The 20528-nt window shown below is 38.6% G+C and overlaps 1 protein-coding gene across 1 annotated transcript in view; it reads right to left on the reverse strand.

Annotated features, from left to right (window-relative positions):
• Positions 1–20528, reverse strand: part of lamc1 (laminin, gamma 1) — a 315576-nt gene that overhangs the window by 20944 nt on the left and 274104 nt on the right. Inside the window, exons 14-23 of the mRNA XM_043699529.1 lie at positions 20264–20509; positions 19488–19641; positions 16687–16829; positions 16404–16582; positions 11176–11332; positions 9335–9540; positions 7730–7809; positions 5460–5597; positions 1494–1638; positions 967–1116 (exon numbers count right to left, since the gene is read on the reverse strand). Coding sequence (XP_043555464.1) covers positions 967–1116; positions 1494–1638; positions 5460–5597; positions 7730–7809; positions 9335–9540; positions 11176–11332; positions 16404–16582; positions 16687–16829; positions 19488–19641; positions 20264–20509 — 1598 coding nt within the window. The remainder of the gene's footprint in view (positions 1–966; positions 1117–1493; positions 1639–5459; positions 5598–7729; positions 7810–9334; positions 9541–11175; positions 11333–16403; positions 16583–16686; positions 16830–19487; positions 19642–20263; positions 20510–20528) is intronic.

Below are 20528 nucleotides of genomic sequence, written 5' to 3' on the forward strand. Positions count from 1 at the left end.
ATAAGGTCCCTCAAATCTGTGGCTTAGTGTCTGAGACTTTAATGGGCCTGGTAAATATTCCACGTTCCTTTCCAGTTTTCTAAAAACAAAATTAATGGGTACTCATGCATGGTGTAGAGATGGCTTAAGTTTTCTAGCTCTTTACATACAAGACAACACTTGTCTATAAGTAGCATTTGCCCTTTATCCAACAACTCACTTCATCGGAAAGTCAGTGAAAGTCTCCTTATGGCCATATATTCCCCACCTGGGCAGTAAATGCTCCTGCAGCCAGCCACAAACATGTTTCACAAGTGAATTTTTAAAATTTCTTAGCAGAATTCAGAGCTAATCCAATGTTCAGTATTCCGTTAAACAACAAATTTATCGATACACATAGTATGCTTCCTAAGACAATACAGTGTTCTGTTTCTAGAATCCTGTACAATGTCCCTAGTTAATAAGCCCACTTCTCTATAAAGATAACAGAATTTGCTACCATTCTGTCTTTGATGATATCTTGTCATTAAAATGTAAATGTCATATTCTTATCATGCTCTCTTATCACTCTCTATTCTGAGGCTTGCATGTCTTAGTCAAGGAGGAGAAACTGAGGACTGCACATGCTGGAGATCAGAGTCAAAAAGTGTGCTGGTGGAAATGCACAGCCTGTCAGGCAGCATCCAAGGAGCAGGAGAGTCGACGTTTCAAGCCTAAGCTCTTCATCAGGAATTCCTGATTCCTTATTCAAGGTCAACCTCCACATATCTTTCTCACTCATTTTTTTCTCTTCTTCCAACATTCTCCTTCACTACATTCTAACAAATGATTAAAGAAAACTGAAAATAAATATAATTAATAAAATGAGAAAAAAAGATGCAAGTTACATTCTATACACATGAAACATTTTGGAAAAAATTAAGCAAAGTGCACAAACACATAGTTAGATTTTAAATTCTTACAACAAAGCTGAAATCTGAGTTTTACCTGCTGTTCGGTTTTCCCCTTTTCCAAAAGACTCTTGACTTCAGTTTCCTTTGCTTCCAGGTCATCCCGCATATCATCGTAATCCTTCACTTTTCTGTCAATCAAACCATCCAAATCTGCTGCATCCTTTTTAATCTTCTCTGCTTCATTCTAAAAGATGGGATTGTTATTTTAATTTCAGTTTAGAAAACATACATGCTCTCCCAACTATACTCTCATTATTAAGAGTGATCGCTTGTGCAACATAATTCCTTATTATGATTGACCAAGTTACCAAATGGGATAATTTGCCTTATAGGTAAATTATGTGATAATGTGCTTATTTCATTTTTTCACCACCTCCTCCCAAGCATCTGAAAGACTGGGATGCATTTAGTGTAGTGTCATAGTAGCAAACCTTTGCTCTTTAAGGTGGGTGACCAATGGGAAATCCTAATTTGTTTCCGGGAGCACTGCTCAGCCTCCACCTATAGTTTTCAAAATACATTTAGTAAAAGACATTCCAAATAAGACAGAAAACCAAATACCTCTAAACCCTTGGTGTCCACAACAGGCAAACTCGTCAGATTGGCATAGATTTGTAATGCTTTGCTACCAGCTTCTTCTGCCTCACTGTGTACTTTGGTAGCTTGTTTTTCCAGCTCTCTGGACATATTTTTTGCTGCATCATACCTATTTACAAATTTTACATCAGTTAAAATACAAAATGTAACCATAAGCAGAATCATTAATACATCCTAAATGTTCCAATTGATTATGACTCCTATTTTACGATTAAGAGCCTGCATTGAAATTTCACCTGTAAACAATCCTTGCTGGGATAGACTTATTTTAAAAGGATTCTATAGTACTCAAAGTAAAGTTTGCAGTCTAAAATGGATTAGAAACACCAGTATCTGCATAAGTGATTGATTTACAATATCCTTCAAGATCATATTGGGAACAATTGTTGGACAAGGAAATGCATAACAGAAATGTGGAGGAGCACTTGTTGAGAGTGTTGGATAAATTTATCCCACTATCCATTCCTTGCAATAGGCAAAGAATGGTAAGGTGAAGGAGCCTTGGATGACAAGAGAAGAGGGGCTTCTTCTAAAGAGGAAGAAGGAATCTTAAGATTGAGAAAGCAAAGATCTGGCACAGCTTTAGATTACAGGGTAGCTAGGAAAGAACTCAAAAATGGACTGAGGAGAGCTGGGAGGGGCATCAAAAAGTCTTGGTGGGAAGGATTAAGGAAAACCTAAAGACGTTCGACACGTACGTGAAGAATAAGAGAATGATCAGACAGAGGGTAGGGCTAATCAGGGATAGTGAAGAGAACTTGTGCCTGGAGTTTGAAGGGGTAGGGGAGTCCCTAAATGAGTTTTTTTGCTTCAGTATTCACTAGAGAGGGGGACCTTGCTGATAGTGAGAACACTGTGGACCAGGTTAATAGGCTTGAACAGATTGATATTAAGAAAGTGGATGTGCTGGAAATTCTGGGAGGCATCAAGATAGATAAGTCCCCAGGCAGGACCAGGCATATCCAAGGTTACTACAGACGCGAGGAATGAGATTGCTGCACCTCTGGCGATGATATTCGCATCCTCACTCCCCATAGGAGTTGTATTGGATGATTGGAGGGATGCAAATATTGTTCCTCTCTTCATGAAAGCGAATAGGGAAATCCCTGGGAATTACAGGCCAGTTAGTGTTACGCCTATGGCGAGCATGGTATGGGAAAGGATTCTGAGAGATAGGATTTATGATGATTTGAAAAAACATTGTTTGATTAAAGATAGTTAGCATGACTTTGAGAGGGGCAGGTCATGTCTCAAAGCTTCAAGTTGTTTGAGGATGTGACAAGACAAGTTGACAAAGGTCAAGCCCTGGATGTGGAGTATGTGAATTTCAGTAAGGCATTTGATAAGGTTCCCCATGATAGGTTCATTCAGCAAGTTAAGAGGTATGGGATACAGTGAAATTTGGCTGCCTTGATACAGAATTGGCTGGCTGAAAGAAGACAGCGAGTCATAGTGGATGGAAAGTATTCCACCTGGAGGTCATGACCACTGGGGTCCGACAGGGATCTGTTCCTGGGCCTCTGCTCTTTGTAGGTTTTATAAATGACTTGGATGAAGTAGTAAATGGTGGGTTAGTAAGTCTGCCAATGCCAACGGTCAGTGGTGTTGTAGATAGTGTTGAGTGTTGTTGCAGGCTACATGATATTGACAGGATTGCAGAGGTGGGCTGAGAAGGTGCAGATGGAATTCAACGTGGATAAATGTGAACTGATTCGTTTTGGAAGGTCGAATTTGAATACTAAACACAGGGTTACAGACAGCATTCTTCACAGTGCAGTGAAACAGCGGGATCTTGGTGTCCATGTACATAGATCCTTCAAAGTTGCCACCCAAGTTGATAGGGTTAAGGCAGCGTTTTGGCTTTCATTAATGGGGGACTGATTTAAGAGTCATGAGGTTTTGCTGCAGCTCTATAAAACCCTGGAATGTTGTGTCCAGTTCTGGTTACCTTATTATTGGAAGGATGTAGATGCCTTCGAGAAGGTACAGAGGAGATTTATCAGGATGCTGCCTGGATTGGAGGGCTTGTTTTATGACTAGAGCTTGAGTGAGCTCAGGCTTTTCACACTGGAGAGGAGGAAGAGACGTGACTTGACAGATGTAATGATAGGCATAGGTAGAGTAGATAGCCAGAGACTTTTCCCAGGGCAGAAATGGCTGTCATAAGGGGTCATAATTTTAAAGATGATTGGAGGAAGGTATAGACGAGAAGTAAGTTCTTTACGCAGAGAATGGTGGGTGCGTGGAATGCACTGCCAGCTATGGTAGTAGAGTCAGAGATATTAAGGGATATTTAAGCAACTGGTGCGAAAGCACATGGATGGGAGTAAATTGAGGGGTGCGTAGGATAGGTTGATCTTAGATTAAGATAAATGCTTGGCACAACATCATGGGCCAAAGTATGTCCTATGTTCTAACCAGCTATAATTTAATTCCATTGTCAAAAAGATAGAATTTTGCCATTTTTAGTGATGCAATCAAGTGTTTCAAAGACCACTAGAAGGTCATGCAAACCAAGTCCTGGAGGATTTTGCCCTCTCCTTTGTATCACTTTAGCTTACTCGAGCAATTTTTTGGAACCTGGGAAATATTCCAGATAAGTTTGCTATTGATATGACGAACATACACAAATGTTGAAACTGTACCTTTTAAAAAGGTCACCTATGCTTTCAATTTAAGGAGCTCACTTGTTGGAGAGACATTGCAATTGTAACTTGGAAATGAGTATAGAAAATTAATACTAAACAATATTAATTGTTGAAATGTTTCACAGGCACTAACGGATGCATCATCACTAAAAGCATTCATGATCTCTGCACTGGGAACACAATCTATTGTATGTCCTTTCTCTGTTGGGTGCATGTTCGAAAATGCTAACCCTACGCAAGAAACCTGCTTATTACATTGCTCTAAGAATATTTCAGGGGTTCTAGTCCTTCTGAGACATTTCAAATACTTGGCAATTAGAATTAACTTGTTAGTCTGTTGTTTCTTTGATCAGTGAGCTTTCCAACAAAAATAAACTGGCAACTTTCCATCCAGAGTAGGTTTCTCAATGTTCAGAGAGAAATTCTTATTAACAACTTGTTATAAAGACAATTTATCTGACTCTGGCACACTTCTGCATGGCAGGTTCCTAACAATATAATCTTTGGGATTTCAAACTGGAATTAGTTTATTGACAAATTTTGTCAGTTTCACCTTAACTTTTGACTTTAAGACAGAATAGATGGAAATTAGTTACAATAGTGGCTCAAAAATGTTACACAATAAAATCTCAACCCACAAAGCTGTTTCATATTAGTTATTTTGTCAACAAATCAGATTCCTCTATTTAACTTTCTATCCAAATATGTTCAACACTGCTTCTCAGCATTAGATTAGATTACTTACAGTGTGGAAACAGGCCCTTCAGCCCAACAAGTCCACACCGACCCGCCGAAGCGCAACCCACCCATACCCCTACATTTACCCCTTTAACCTAACACTACGGGCAATTTAGCATGGCCAATTCACCTGACCAGCACATCTTTGGACTGTGGGAGGAAACCGGAGCACCCGGAGGAAACCCACGCAGACACGGGGAGAATGTGCAAACTCCACACAGTCAGTCGCCTGAGTCGGGAATTGAACCCGGGTCTCTGGCGCTGTGAGGCAGCAGTGCTAACCACTGTGCCACCGTGCCGCCCATTAGTTATGCAGACAGTCAGAATAACTTATTCCAATTTAGAAAGCATTAGGATAATTGAACATCAATTATAACAGATTAAAAGCTGAAAGAGTCTGTGATTAGAATTTATATCTTCTTTGCCCAGAAGTCGTTTTCTTAGATATTGCCCTTGGTACAAAGGCTGGCAAGGTATTTATCTCATTTCTCAGATTATAAACTGAGATGAATTCCTAATCCATTAATACTATAAACATACTTACTTTCTGTTTAAATCATCAACTGTGTTGGTGATTTCACTTTCTTCTGCGAATGTTTTACGTAGCAACTCGTAAGCTTCAGTTGAGGTGTCATTAGCATTCTTGGCGATCTGCTCGATCACATCGGCTTCATTTTTATGCCTGTAGATTCAAAGGATACTTACATTAGCAAAGTTTGTTCTGCTTTGCAAGCTGAAAGAAAGTTCACTATGTTTATATTAACATTCTAGTCAATTCTCCTACGTCAAAATAATTTGACAGATGTGCAGCTTAAATTATTTGGAACCAAAAATTGCAACCTCCATCTTGACCAAAATATTGTGTTTTTTGCATTTGTCCAATGTTTCAAGCTGTCAGATATATTTACACAATGTTTTCTCTTCAAGTTGCATCTTCTCCAGTAGGGATTTTTAAGCACTTTCCCTGACAATAGGTGCCACCTTCAGTAATCATAACCATACTACAATGAGAAATTCATGGTGCCTCCAATGTTCAACATTGGCTTGGATTTTGTTTTTGCATATTACATATACTTCTGTCTCAAAAAAGACAGTTTTAGGGCCTTTCTGCAAGTGCATAGACCAACTTTGATGAACATTCATGAAAGACTTTGCAATGCCTTTTGGAGCTCAACCAGCAAAATTCCTTGCAACTTTATTTCTCTTAAAAATAAATATTCTGTAGATGGAACAAATTTGTTCCATCAGGATTTATACACTCCATTCAGAAACCTCCTTGACATTGAACAAATTGCCCATGACAGCAAAAATTAAAACTTTCACACGATGCTTTGACAATTAAATGAACTCTTGCCACTTGTTTTAGAACACAGAACGATACAGCGCAGAACAGGCCCTTCAGCTCTCGATGTTGCGCTGGCCTGTGAACTAATCTAAACCCATCCCCCTACACTATCCTATCCATGTGCTTATCCAAGAAATGTTCAAATGTCCCTAATGTGGCTGAGTTAACTACATTGGCAGCCAGGGCATTCCAGGCCCTTACCACTCTGAGTGAAGAACCTGCCTCTGACATCTGTCTTAAATCTATCACTCCTCAATTTGCAGCTATCCTCCTCTACAAGCTGAAGTCATCATCCTCGGAAAAAGACTCTCACTGTCCATCCTATTTAGTCCTCCGATCGTCTTGTATGTCTCTAATAAATCCCCTCTTAGCCCTCTTCTCTCCAATGAGAACAGGCCCAAGTTCCTCAGCCTTTGCTCCAGACCAGGCGACATCCTGATAAGTCTCCTCTGCACCTTTTCCAATGCTTCCACATCCTCCCTGTAATGGAGCGACCAGAACTGTACACAACATTCCAAGTGAGGCTGCACTAACGTTTTGTATAGATGCAGCATGACATCATGGCTCCGGAACTCAATCCTTCTCACACTGAAACCTAACACACCGTATGCCTCCTTAACAGCACTATCAACCTGGGTGGCAGCATTCAGGTATCTATGTGCATGGCCACCAAAATCCCTCAGCACATCCACATTACCAAGAATCTTTCCATTGACCCAGTATTCTGCCTTCCTATTATTCTTCCCAAAGTGTATCAACTCACATTTATCTGCACTGAACTCCTTTTGCCACCTCTCAAAATTGCTGTCTATAATTATGAGGCTACTTATTCTTATTCCAGAATTTTGTTGAATTCAGATTTCACTAACTCCTATGGTAGGATTTTAATCCATGTCCCCAGAAAATTATCTTGGCGTCCTGGATAACTGTCCAGTGACATTGCCACTATGCCACCATTGTGGCATAGATACTCATTGATGCCTTACAAACACATTTCATGGCGTTGTAGGAGGAAAACATGAAAACACAATATAAAATTTCAAAATGTACGTACAAAATAATTTGATAACGTAAATTACTAACTTACTCACCAATTTATAGCCAGGGTATTAGCAAATTAGCATTTAAAATTTGAACAGCCAATTGGATGATTGCATAGGTGCAGACATTATCAGAGCATAACACATTTTGGGCAGATTTACAATTATTATGACAGTGATAAGATTTTACTATAAAGAATTTAATTATGATTTTGTTACACAAGCACATGGAAGAAACTTTCTCTTTTGGGCACCGAGAGACCGGCAGACCAGGAGACCGACAGACCGACGTTAAAGTACTGTGGCTTTTGGCAAGACAGCACAGTGACACAGACATACATTAATCCTGTTAATTTTGTTCAGTTGAAATCCATGCTCCAGGGCAAAAAACACAAGTAACCACTGAGTGAGCATGAACAAAATCCTTACCTATCGGCAAGGTAACGAGCTTCTTCTGCCAGAAGTGTCATGTTATTTGGATCAGCACTGGAAGCTGGAGTTGCTATTGACTGCAGGAAAGTAAAAACAAAAAGAGTCAGATGATGATCCAGGAGTACTCACTACACATTTTATGAAATGCAGTGGAGCCACTTTCTCACAGGATGGAGAAAATTGCTCATACTCCCTGTATGATTCCAAGATCATGCAGATGATTTCATGTGGTATTCATAGGTATCTACAGGGTGTCTGACATTAATGATGTGTTACATTGTAATTTAAAAATTCAATTAGTATACGATTTGCAGTATCTATGTTCCTCTACAGAAATAATTCTGAGGGCTGTGTCAATTCCAGCAATCCCGTGTGAATATTAAACGGTGTTGCACAACTGAAAGTTAACAGTTGACCAGTGACTTCAATAAGCCGTATGGGTTTCAGTTTTATATACAGAATCTCCAGTATGGAAACAGGCCATTTGGTCCAACAAGTCCACACCAACGCTCCAAAGATCATCCCACCCAGACCCATTCCCCCACCCTTTCCCAGCAACCCTGCATTTCCTATGGCTAACATATCTAAACTAGGCAGCCCTGAACATTATGGGTAATTTAAGCATAGTCAAATCCACCCAACGTGCACATCTTTGGATTGTGGGTGGAAACTGGAGCACCCAGCGGAAACTCATGCAGACATGGGGAGAACATGCAAACTCCACACAGTCACTAGAGGCTGTTATTGAACCTGAGCTCCTGTCTCACTCCTGGTGAGACAGCAGTGCTAACCACGGAGCCATCGTGCCGCCTCATATTCACATTCATCTGACTAAACACCAGTTGAAGGAAGTTGGATTTATACAGGTGCTAACTGATCTTCTGCCACATGCATTCAATAACCTGCACTTTTCTTAACAAACAATAAAATAAAAATTAGAGGGCCACAACTAATCTAGAAGATTTAAATTCATTCCATACTTTTTATAAATATGGTTCTGAATGTGTGAATTCTCCAATCAACAGCACAGATTTTAGTCAGGAAGGAGGGAGGGAAGGCAACTGTCAATAGTTCTTCATCAGAAAGACTCCCTGATGTTGTCTCACTTTCAGCATATTTCTCAAAAGAATGTGCTGTCACGGGCATTGTGAACCTGCTCCAATTAAGGCCACAACTAGGACCACCTACGAAACTCACTGACATTTTCACAGCATTTAACTAGCGCAGTGCTGGCATCCCTGCCTCTGAACCAGAAGGTAGAGTCTCAGTTCCCAGACATTCCAAAAATGTATCCCTATAAGTTCCACAGCAGAACACCGTATGTTATCTTCCACTGTAAAGTGAAATTTTGCACACCTTTAACCGGCCAAAAAGTACATTACAGAATGTGCTGGACAGATGAAACAGGCCAGGAAAAAGAAAATGGCAATAGACTTATATTTTTCAATACATCTCTCTTCTTTGACCATCTTGAATGGAAACTATTGGATGTGAAAATAAATACTTAAATCATAATTTATAAGAATTTAACTCCAGATGTTACTCATTATTTCATTTATAACCATGTATGCTGTCTGAATTTACAGAGGTTTGTATACATACCACATTGTCCAAGATTTCCTTGGCCTTTTCAAGCTCTGTCCGAGCATTTGAAATTACTTTCTCTGCATCCTGGATACGATTATTGGATTGTTCAGCCAACTCCTCGGTGTTATCTACTGTATCCTTTATATTTTGAAGACGTCCCCACTGAGTGGACAGGGTGTTATTAATTTCAGCCAAACGGTCCATAAGACTTTTGTCTACATCTGTTCATAGAAATTGTTTGAAGTTATATGTCCATACTGACGAAGATTTCACAATGGTTATGTTTTCTTAGACAGATGCATGAGCATCTACTTCACCCTACCACCATGATAATTACATTGTTTACTCACACTGTTAAATTGTTAGTGCCAGCTGCTTTTCAGTATTTCACTAAACGTGACAGTTCTTCATCTAAGAAGACGAACTGCCAATAAAGTAACCAGCTATAAATACTTCTATTTATTCAACAAAAGCAGCAGGGATGAAAAACGAAATAGTAGATTTTATCTGATTCACAGAATTTTACAATTATGTATTCTTTGAAATTATAATTCATTAAATTCTATCTGCCATTTCAGTATCTATTTTATCATGCATAATTGTGTTTAGCTGTTCTCATGAGTTCAGAAATAGTCACGTTAGGGATAGTCATGTTCTCCACCAAGTCACACAAATAACAAAATAGGCTTCTCAGTTTTTAAATACGAGAGCAGTGTAAAGGGTTCATGTCTAAAATGTCTGGAAAGACAGACATGCTGCAAAAGCCTTTTGCCTTACACTCAGGCCAAGAACAAAATGCCAACTTTCAAATTGTCACAACAATTTATACCACAGGAGAAAAAGGGTGCTAGAGTGGCTGGCACTTGAACTCTGATTGTTTAAGGCATTGCCATGGAGAAAGCACCAGAGGACAATAGGCTTGCTGAGCACCCAAATAATCCTAAAAAGGTACAACGCTCAAACACTTTGCTTTTGTTTGCACAGAATGAATCATTTCATATGAATACATGCTGCATCTGACAATATACTTCAGGCTTTATCTCCAGAGGGACTGTATGGTGATGAATGCTGTCATGGATGGATGCATCTGCAACAAGTAGATTGGTGAGGATGGGTGCAAGTAAATTTCATTCTCTTGTTGGTTCCCTCACCACCTGCCACAGACCCACATTGTGTCCTTTAGGATCAGCCAGCTGTGGTAATGGACATGGAAGTCACCCACCCAGAGCACAGACTATGTACTTACTCAGTGCTTTTCCAGATTGAGCTCAACACAGAGAAGTACTGGTGTGTCAGCTCAAGTGGTGAAAGGGAAGTGTAAGACAGAGAGCGGGGAAGGAGGAAGGGGAAAGAGTTTGAGGGTGGGGTGGTGGTGGTAAGACAAGGGATAGTGCATGGAGAGCCTGAGCTGAACAATCCTGGGAGAGCTAATAGTTACAGTAACAAACTGTTGAAGATTATCAAATTCTCTCAATGCTTCATATATAGACATCTGTTCTCTGCACATTAATGGAAATATATTCAAGCCTTCTATTTGTTTCTGGATTACTTGGGACCCTGGGGAGCTTTCAGTTCCCCATTGCTTTTTCCAATGCAATGCCTCAATCAATTAGAACAATTAACTAATTAGCCCTTTCTTGTATGAGTCATTGACAGCATTTGAAATTTCGCATTTTTAAGTGCACAATGTAAAGCTTCATCAGCATTGTCTCTTTTCAGCAATTTTCAAATTCTGCACCACCAAATAATGAATTCAATTAAGAAAATTGTAATAAATTAAATGTACCATGATGATAGATGGAATTTTTAAAAGACTTCATTAACGTTAAGTCCAATGTGTCAATTACAACATATACCTCTCATGTTTTCAGCATCCCTCAGCAAGTTCATAATGGTTCTTTCAGCTTCTTTGAGTCTTTCTTCAAAAGCCTTGTCACTCACTGTGTCCTGGCTTGTTCCAAGATTTGCAATTAAATCTTCCAAGTCCTTAAGCTTCTGTCTATGTTCAGTTACCTGAGCACATGGCACAGATTAAAAGATATCAGCAGATCAATTAGATCAACTGCAGCTCTAGCAATCTTTTCTACTGACACACAACTGCTCAGTTAATCAAAAAAGATAAATTAGCATGACCAAAATCAACTCATTTTGACAAACGTAACCAAATATTGTACATCCAGGTGCAATAATGAAAAGCAATGCATGCCCTTGGCTTTGACATTGTTATGTAAGATGTAATCAGTTACTCAAAGTAATACTTTCCTGAGAAGAAGCTTATTTTGCTTTGTAAAACACGGTTCCTCACTTCTCATTCAACCAGCTACTTCAGTAAATAATTAAACATCTAAGTATTAATCTATTAGAGTATTCTTGTTACTACATATTGGCAAGACTATTCAATGATACTTTATATCTATGGTGTCCGTATGTTCTGATGGGCTGATGGTCATTTCTGCAGTGCAACTGGAAGCTGAGCATGGGGACCGTACAGAATCCCCTCTAACTGAAATCCTCCAAAAGTATCCATCTATATCAGAGAATTTGGAGCGTTCCACTGGTAAACCAAGTAGCTACCCAGGAAAAACCACACTATTAAAAACCTATCCAAGAGTTTGATTACTTATTAAAGTTGCCCCCAAAACTGCCACACTCACACTGAGCCACAACTCTCCCAGAAGCCAACCTGACACTACCTTGTCCTCCCAGGACCCAACAGCCTCCTGTCAACCCATTCTCCCCACAACATACCCGCCACCTCCAATCAACCCAGAACCCTCCTTAATACCCTGCCCAGCACCTGACACTTCTTTCACTTGGCCTTGACACCTCCTCCCTCCCTCTTTCCCCTTGTTCCTCATCATCCATCAAAATGACTCTGGATCTGATGTCTCATCCAGCCTGATCTACCCTAATAATCCAACACTTACTTGGCACTTACCCTTACACTTGCCTTTCACAGTAACTGTCAAAGTAGCCGTGAGTGACGCTGGACATTTAAATCACAGAATACAATTGTGAAGAAGGGGACAGATTGTGCAAAAATATGTGGTTTGTCTTCCCCAACTATCCTGCACTAAAGGCACCGGCCAGATTTGTAGCACACTCATAAGGAGTCCAGATCAGAGTTTCCTGTCAGCAATGTGGAGCTTGTTTTTATTCTTTTTTTTAAGAAAAGGTGGAGTGACACTTGATAGGATTGCCAATCCCTGGCTCACTGTATTTAATGAATTTCAGTTTTGCTTAAAATATTTTTCTTTCTTTGCAATTAGTGTTAACTCATGTATGAAAGCTGTTTTCACATTATTCAGTCTCCTGATGTTGATTCATGCTGGGTTTGGTGGGGGGTGTTGGAATAATGCAGACTTCCAGCACCAAACCATGCCACTCAGCCCAGCTGGTCTATAGCATAAGCTGCCAACTATTCTACTTCATCTAAACCTAAAAGAATTGCTTGAAATCTTTCTTGCTCACGTACTTATCTACAGGTCATCTGCTATAATTTGACAGGTCATATTCCTCAACTTCAACCTATGGAAAACTGCTATAGAAAATCGCACTGTGGAAGATTGGCAGTAGAGAAAAAAAAAAAATCGCTATACCCATTCAGTAGAAAGTTTGCATTATCCAAACAACATGCACCACTCCAACTGTATTACAGCCAGTTCACGCTGATGAAATGTGCGTTATAGCGGAATGACCTGCACTGCTTAAATGGACCAATGCTGCTTAGCTCAAGTAATTCATCTGGTCACAAGTTCTATGTTTTAATGACATGTTTGTAAATAATTTTCTCCTGAATTTGTGTGATGACCTTTGATTTGGAAGTAGTAAAGAACATTTGCACTCTAACATTTAAAATATCTGTGGAACCAGCAACCAGTTTTTGGAATGTTTGAAAGGGATGTTTAACAGGTTGATACCTTTTACAATTGTTGAAATTATAATTTTCTTGGATAGCAAGAAATACAGCTGAAAATGTGTTGCTGGAAAAGCGCAGCAGGTCAGGCAGCATCCAAGGAACAGGAGAATTGACGTTTCGGGCATAAGCCCTTCTTCAGGAATGATACTTTATATCTATGGTGTCTGTATGTTCTGATGGGCTGATGGTCATTTCTGCAGTGCAACTGGAAGCTGAGCATGGGAACCTACAGAATCCCCTCTATCTGAAATCCTCCAAAAATTTCAGATATCAGATATCAGATATCCTCCATATCAGAGAATTTGGAGCGTTCCACTGGTAAACCAAGTAGCTACCCAGGAAAAACACATTTTCTGATCTCCAGCATCTGCAGCCCTCACTTTCTCTCTAGCAAGAAATACAGGTCTAACCCAGACTCCAAATGGATGGGAAGGAAGTTAAAACCAGAGGGTGGAGGGGGTGAATGATTGAAGGATGAAGTCAATCAATGACAAAAGCAAACAAGGAGAAAGCACCAACAAGCAGAAAGACGACTAGGAAAACCGTTCTAAAGTGAAGAACCAAAGCTCTTTTCGGGGGAAAACTGTATTGAAGAAAAAGGAACAGGAGCATCTGGAGGTACTGTGCTTGCTGATTTAAATGGTTTAAAATCTACAAAGCTGTGAATAGGTTAGTAATATTTTCTCAGAAATTGCCAAACTATGAAATTGGATCTTACTGGTTAATTGGTTGGTTGAAAAGGAACTCAAGAAAGTTATACCATCAGAACTGTAGTGACTAAAGGAAAGATAGTTCTTACAAATATGCTTGGCTGACCAGAATAATTTCAGTGAAACTTGAAAGTGAAAGCTATTGTTGGAAAGACTTGACCTGCCACACATGAAAAGAACACACTGCAGAACCACATAGTTGTAGACTATCACTTGTGTACAAGGAATGATTTGGGCGTCTGAGGTTGCGCAAGACATATCTTTGTAACTTTGACTATTTAATGATTTTTTTTTATAAATGCAAAGTTTCATTTACCTATTCATCCATAAATAACGGTGTTGATTCCAAATCACACTGAAATAAAATCTATGTGAGTGAAGTATTAATTCGTTCAGTTCTTGCTGGCTGTTAGTTTTTTCTTGATTTTGGGGTAATTCAGCAAATTGGTCATTTTGATTTCTAGCTCCTGGGATGGTAGTAGAAACAAAAACAAATTGCTGGAAAAACTCAGCAGGTCTGACAGTATCTGCGCAGAGGAATCAGAGTTAACAGAGTTAACATTTCGCTTTAGTGACCCTTCCTCAGAACTGATAGCACCTAGGAAAATGTTGGTTTATATGCCATGTTAGCAGAGTTGAACATATAAATTAGTGACCAGAAGTAGATTATTTGTTGCCTATAGCCAGCTCTACCATTCAACAAAACCACAGCTGATAGGATCCATTAGCCAACCAATCCACTATCCATGCAATTAGGTTATCCTTTACACAATAAGTTCTTACTTAATGTAATAATTTTTGATGTAGAACTTTGCTAAATGGGTTCTAGAAAGCTATGTACAACAAATCCACTGGTTCCCCTTTATCAAAGGGGTTGATGTTTCCTCTTATAACTTCAATAAATTAGTCAAACATGATTTCCCTTTCACGAAAAAATGTTGAAATACAATTGTCTGAAGAGTGAATTTAGAAAGACAGGCTTTTCTCGTGTTGAAAAGATAATATTATAATATTAGTGACTGAACAGCAATCTGTTTGTTCAATAAATCGCATCTTGTAAGACACTTTGATCTTTTACTATAAATTGTGTCCTGTCATCCTGCCCCACTGGTTACCTGACAAAAGGAGCAGCACTCCAAAAGCTTCTATTTCCAAATAAACCTGTTGGACTATAACCTGATGTTGTGTGATTGTTAACTTTGTCCATCCCAGTTCAACACTGGCACCTCCATATCATGATGACCAAAGTATCAGTGTTTGACCTCACTACTCCATTGAATCTAACAGGAACCTCGAATTCTCCACCATAAAAAAAACTTGATATTCAAAAGCTGTTATCAGTAATCCTACACCTCCAATGGGCGTACTGTTGAGATATTCCAAAGTGCAATCAAATGGAAAATCAAAGCAATTGACAAAAACTTGCACTTCCAGGTAATTAATTTTGCTGTAAAATTCCTTGAAAAAAAAGCTATACATTGTCAAAGAGATATTACTGAGGTTTTAAAAGACATTCCAGCTTCACAGTTACTACTATAACTACCCACACTGTGAAGCACCTTTAAATCTGTGAATGTAAAAATTAGGAATAATTTTTAATGGTTTCTTTCAGGATTTAATGCTTGTTTTACCTTCTAAGTATATAATTATTTAAATCAATTTAGATTTTCAGACATCAAATTGAAACTCCATTAAATACTATTAACTTTCTGATTTCAATTTTCATTTTTTTGATCTGCTTGCTGACATTGTTGCTGCAAATCAAGACAGCCCCTTGACGTGCATTCAGATTTAAACTGACACTTGGAAAGAGGAAAACCAATGTCACAGATCATTAGCTCTTTGTATACTGGCTTTTATAACTGTTAAGAGTGAGTGTTGTTGTTCCATAGCTGACTGCAAGACAATCTGAGCCAAACAGGGTGACCTGATTAAGATTGTCAAAAGTTAAGAGATAAGGTAAAGGCAAATAATAATAATTATTTCCATAGGTAGGTCAAACAGTAATAACAGGTTGTAAATTTAAGAGGTTCAGAAAATAAAGTCACGAACTTAACAGAGTGAGTGGCTGAAGTTTGGAAGTCTATCACAATCTATTTTTGAAATGGAAATTCTGAATTCATTTCAAGGGAACTTGCAATACTTGCTTGTAAAGAATATTAAAGGAGAAAGGAAGCAATGAGGAACACTAAGTTGATTTCAAATGAAGAAAACATCTAGAATATGTTCTCTTCTATCCAATCTTTCAAAGGACTAAGGTCTGGCTGTCATCTGCTATTTTGCACAAGTTGCTCCTTCATATGCAAATTGAGAGTTCAAGCACTGCTTAGAGGGAACATGATCTAACTCTCACCCATCATTCATAAACTGTTCCTTTTGGATTGCCCCACCATCAGAAAGGTCACATGAAACATTGTGTAATAATACAATTGCTAAATGTTGTAGTATTTCCTACCTTATCTTTCACCAGCCTGTAGCACGTTGGACACTCCTGGCAGCCAGGTCTTGTCCGATTGTAGAAATAGTTTTCTTCGCATTGATCACAGTGCATGCCCACAAATCCTTCCTTACAGTCACACTTTCCATATTCCTTGCACTGCAGAGATCGAGAGCCTTCACGGTCACAATCACAGGCTGCAGAAACAGATAAACTACTTACACACCTGATTTTTAGAAATAATGAGAACAATTTTTGAGAGGTTTTTCTGCAAGTTATTTAAAATAAACAGTTCACTTACGTTTGCATCCATCCTGGCCAAATCCAAAATGATATGGTTCACACGTATCACACTGCTGACCAACAACACCAGGCTGACATTCACATTGTCCATTCCGGGCATCGCACTGACCATTAATGGAACCAATGGGATTACAGTCACATCTGTGAGCAAACAAATCAGTGAAGTCAATCAATGAAAACCTTCATGCTCTGCTCTGAAGAATAATGTTAACCTTTTAATCTTACAGTTCAGTAGTTAACTAGTTAATCCAGGTCCTGTTATATACTATAAAAGGGCAGGTAACATTATGCAAACATTATATGAGAAGTTATCACCTCTGTCAAATATTTTATATATCTTGGAGTTTATGGCACACTCACAACCAGAGAGTGGAGAATAAGACTGGGAGAAATATTTTGTGCAGTCATGTGAGACCCACTTTGCAGCCATATAATCAAGGTTAAAATTAACTCTTGTAGCCAATCTGTGATGCAAGTAGAATACATACTAAAGAGATAACAGATAGCATTATCTCACATGAGCTGTTTAACAAAATACACTAAATATAGTCACAAATGAGTTACTAAATAAACCTGTTGAAGTTAATGGGTGATAAAGAAAACATTGGAACAAGGGTGGCCAATGCAAAACTTACATTCAAGATTATTAACTAGTGTTTTGGGAATTATAGACATGTTGCATTAACACGGTGCTTCTGAATTAGGTGTTACCAAGTTCAAGATTGTATGATTTAACAAGTTATTTTAATATATAGCAATGGATTAAAGAAATTGTCGGTTCAGGTGGTACAATCCGCACCAAACAAAAAGCATGCACTATTCATTACAGCTGCTCAGAGTTTTTGCAAGATTTATAGTAGAGACTTCTCATTGTGTGCCTGATCCAAATGTGTCAATTTCAATAGAACATCTGTGACATGAGGATGCTGAACCAACAAAAGTATAGCTCTACAGCCAGACTGAAGGATCTGAGAAAGAGTTACCGCAAACCGGGAAGTAGAAATTAGAATATTTAATTGTAAAATACTGTATAGCAAGCAAAGCAAAAGGCACAGAAATAATGGGAGAAAGTAAAGTCAAAAGGAAATTATTTTCTTTATAAAATCTCAAACAATAAGTTACATTGAAGTAATGAGAATCCACATTTGTCCATAAAAAATGTAAAATATTTAAAAATTCATCTACATCCAAATATCTCAGTCCTAAACCTTTCTGGATGCCCTTATTGTGTAAGCCAGGAGCAAGTACCTCAGCCTTGCTCCTTTACATGGTTACAATGCCATGTCCCATGGAATGTACCAGCACAATGCAGCTCAGGGAAGAGTCAGACTAATTAGACAACAATTTACAGACTTCTATGCTCTACTGTGCACATAAGGAGTCCAGAATCAACAGTTCAGTTTACTCAATAAAAAGTGTGTTAAGAGCTTCAACCTTTTTTTTCCACAAGGCAAAAATTGGGCCAATATTGTTAGTCTTGAAGCAGCCATTTACATGACTTTATAAAGATTGATCTTAATTATATGTTAATGACCTCAGTGGCAAATCTATAGTTAAACAGCATAATTTCTCATTAAAGGAAACAAAAAAGTGCTTTTCCCCCCATATGTATCATTCAGATCTTTAGCAATTAATTGGAGAAATCTGGTAAAATAAAGTCTCTTATAGCTTCCTGACTAAGCACAATAGTAAGATCAGAGTGACGTGTGGCTATAATGTAGGGTTGTCTCTAAAATGCTGCAATCAGATTTGATGTTTCGAATCTAAAGCTGTTCTAAATCACAGTAACTAACTGATGTCAATTTACTAATTTAGAATAAAACTCTTCCAATGCTGAATATTAGCTTCCAACGCTGAATATTTCGGCTACATTGCCATTACTGAGCCAAGAATTCAAGCAGGACGGCAAAACTGGAGCTTCGGGTTTCACAAGGTAGAAGGAATGTTAATATTGTAAGCGTTTCATATTCAACCTGAAAATTGCAGATCTTAGCACTGGTTGCTCATAGTACTAAACCATTCTGTTTAAAAAGGAAAACATTAGCCTGGTTTCACTGTCTATTACTAGCACTTCCTTGTTACTAGTCACTCTCACACAATCATGGCTTCTGTACTTTAAAGATTGCCATCTTCACACATGCAGTTTGCACCAATGTTGTCTTATGTTTCCAGTAGTAATTTTGTTAAAGATTATTCTAATCACAGGACTTTGGAAATTACAGCAAGACTTAACTGATTTTGTTCACAACAGGATTTGCATAGAAAGAAAGGAACAAAGCAACAGGCACTTGGGAACATAGTCAGCAGCAGTGGTGCCAGTAACTTCCCCTGATTCTGTTAGTTTTCACAGGAAATTAGGGTCCCTCAATGCAATTCATATTCCTTAATTATTTTTGTGTGTTTTCCAACTCTATATACAAACACTGTTCAAATATTTCTTCAGCCCATAAGTAGAAAAAGAAAATAAGCTTCAATAGTGTATACAAAGGGTCATTTCCCCCCCCCAGTGTTCAACTTTGCTGCAACTTTATCCCAATTGTATTTTCTTACTATAAGTAAATAGCGAGTATTTATGCAAAAGGTAGGAGCCGTATGCCTAAAATGTGAGAAAAATTTACACAACTTCACTTTATGAGAAGTCTCTTTCATGTGCTTTCACAAGGCAGATAGCCCCGCCCCCCTGTCAATCCATCAGTGGTCAGAAGACTTTTGTTGCTTCAATTTCTCACTGAAGTGAAGTGACAAGTTGTTGCCCATCAAAAGAAAATCAATCTACTCAAATTCCTCCATTCAACTTACCTCTGACAGCCCTGGCCACTAAGAAGATTGTAGTAGCCTGGCTCACACTGACTACAGTCCCTGCCCACAACATGAACTAAGCACTCGCACAGACCAGTGACTTGGTTGCAGTTCCTTTGCTGATCCACGGTGCCATATCGAGAACAGTTACAAGCTGTAATGAAAACAATATGGGAATTAGATCCTTTGTTTTTAAGAGAATGTTCTTTAGTAAGGCAAGCAGGAAGGAAGAGATGCGAGGGTCGGCAGGGAAGAGCAGGAATATCATTTGTGTTTTTTCCTCTCATAACATTATTCAGTAAGGAATGCAAGTAAGGCAACTACAGTCAGTCACTGGGAGAGAGCTGTATTATTTCAATGTATAAATATACTGCCCCCCAAAAAAGTGAAAGACAACACACAAATGATTAAAGGAAATACTGCAATACCAAGAGATTTTGTTGCGTAAAAAGAAAAATTATTTCGCCATGAAATTTCTGTCAGTCAAAGATAAATTAGTACTGAAGGCAGTTGTGGAGAAGGTACATAGTGGAAATATTTGTTGGGATGGGCGTAGCAGAGGAATTGGTAATTCACCAGCTTTGCTCCATTCAGCACATTGTTTTATACATTGCATTTCAAGATACTAAATCAATTCAAACCACTTTAAATCTTACAGTCAGAGAGAGATTTGAAATATATTAATTTTCATTGGAGTAAATGCTAATATGTACTTTTAAAAAAATGATTAGATATTTTAAAAGCATTTCACGAACAGAGTTAAATATGAAGCTTACCTTTACATTTATCCGATGGAATTGGGTTTAATGCATTTCCATAAAATCCATCTTTACATTTGTCACAGTAGAATCCATCAGTGTTGTGGATGCACTTTAAACACTCTCCGGTCAGCCGATTACAGTTCCCAACAGCATTTGGATCAATGTTGTCACTGCAATGACATGGTTTACATGGTCTCACAGGCCCCTCGCTTCCTAAAGGGTCACCATAGTACCCATCATCACACAGTTCACACCTTTTACCTGTTTGAAATGAAAGAAA

Source organism: Chiloscyllium plagiosum, chromosome 11 (assembly GCF_004010195.1).
Source record: "Chiloscyllium plagiosum isolate BGI_BamShark_2017 chromosome 11, ASM401019v2, whole genome shotgun sequence".
NCBI classification, from domain to species: Eukaryota; Metazoa; Chordata; class Chondrichthyes; order Orectolobiformes; family Hemiscylliidae; genus Chiloscyllium; species Chiloscyllium plagiosum.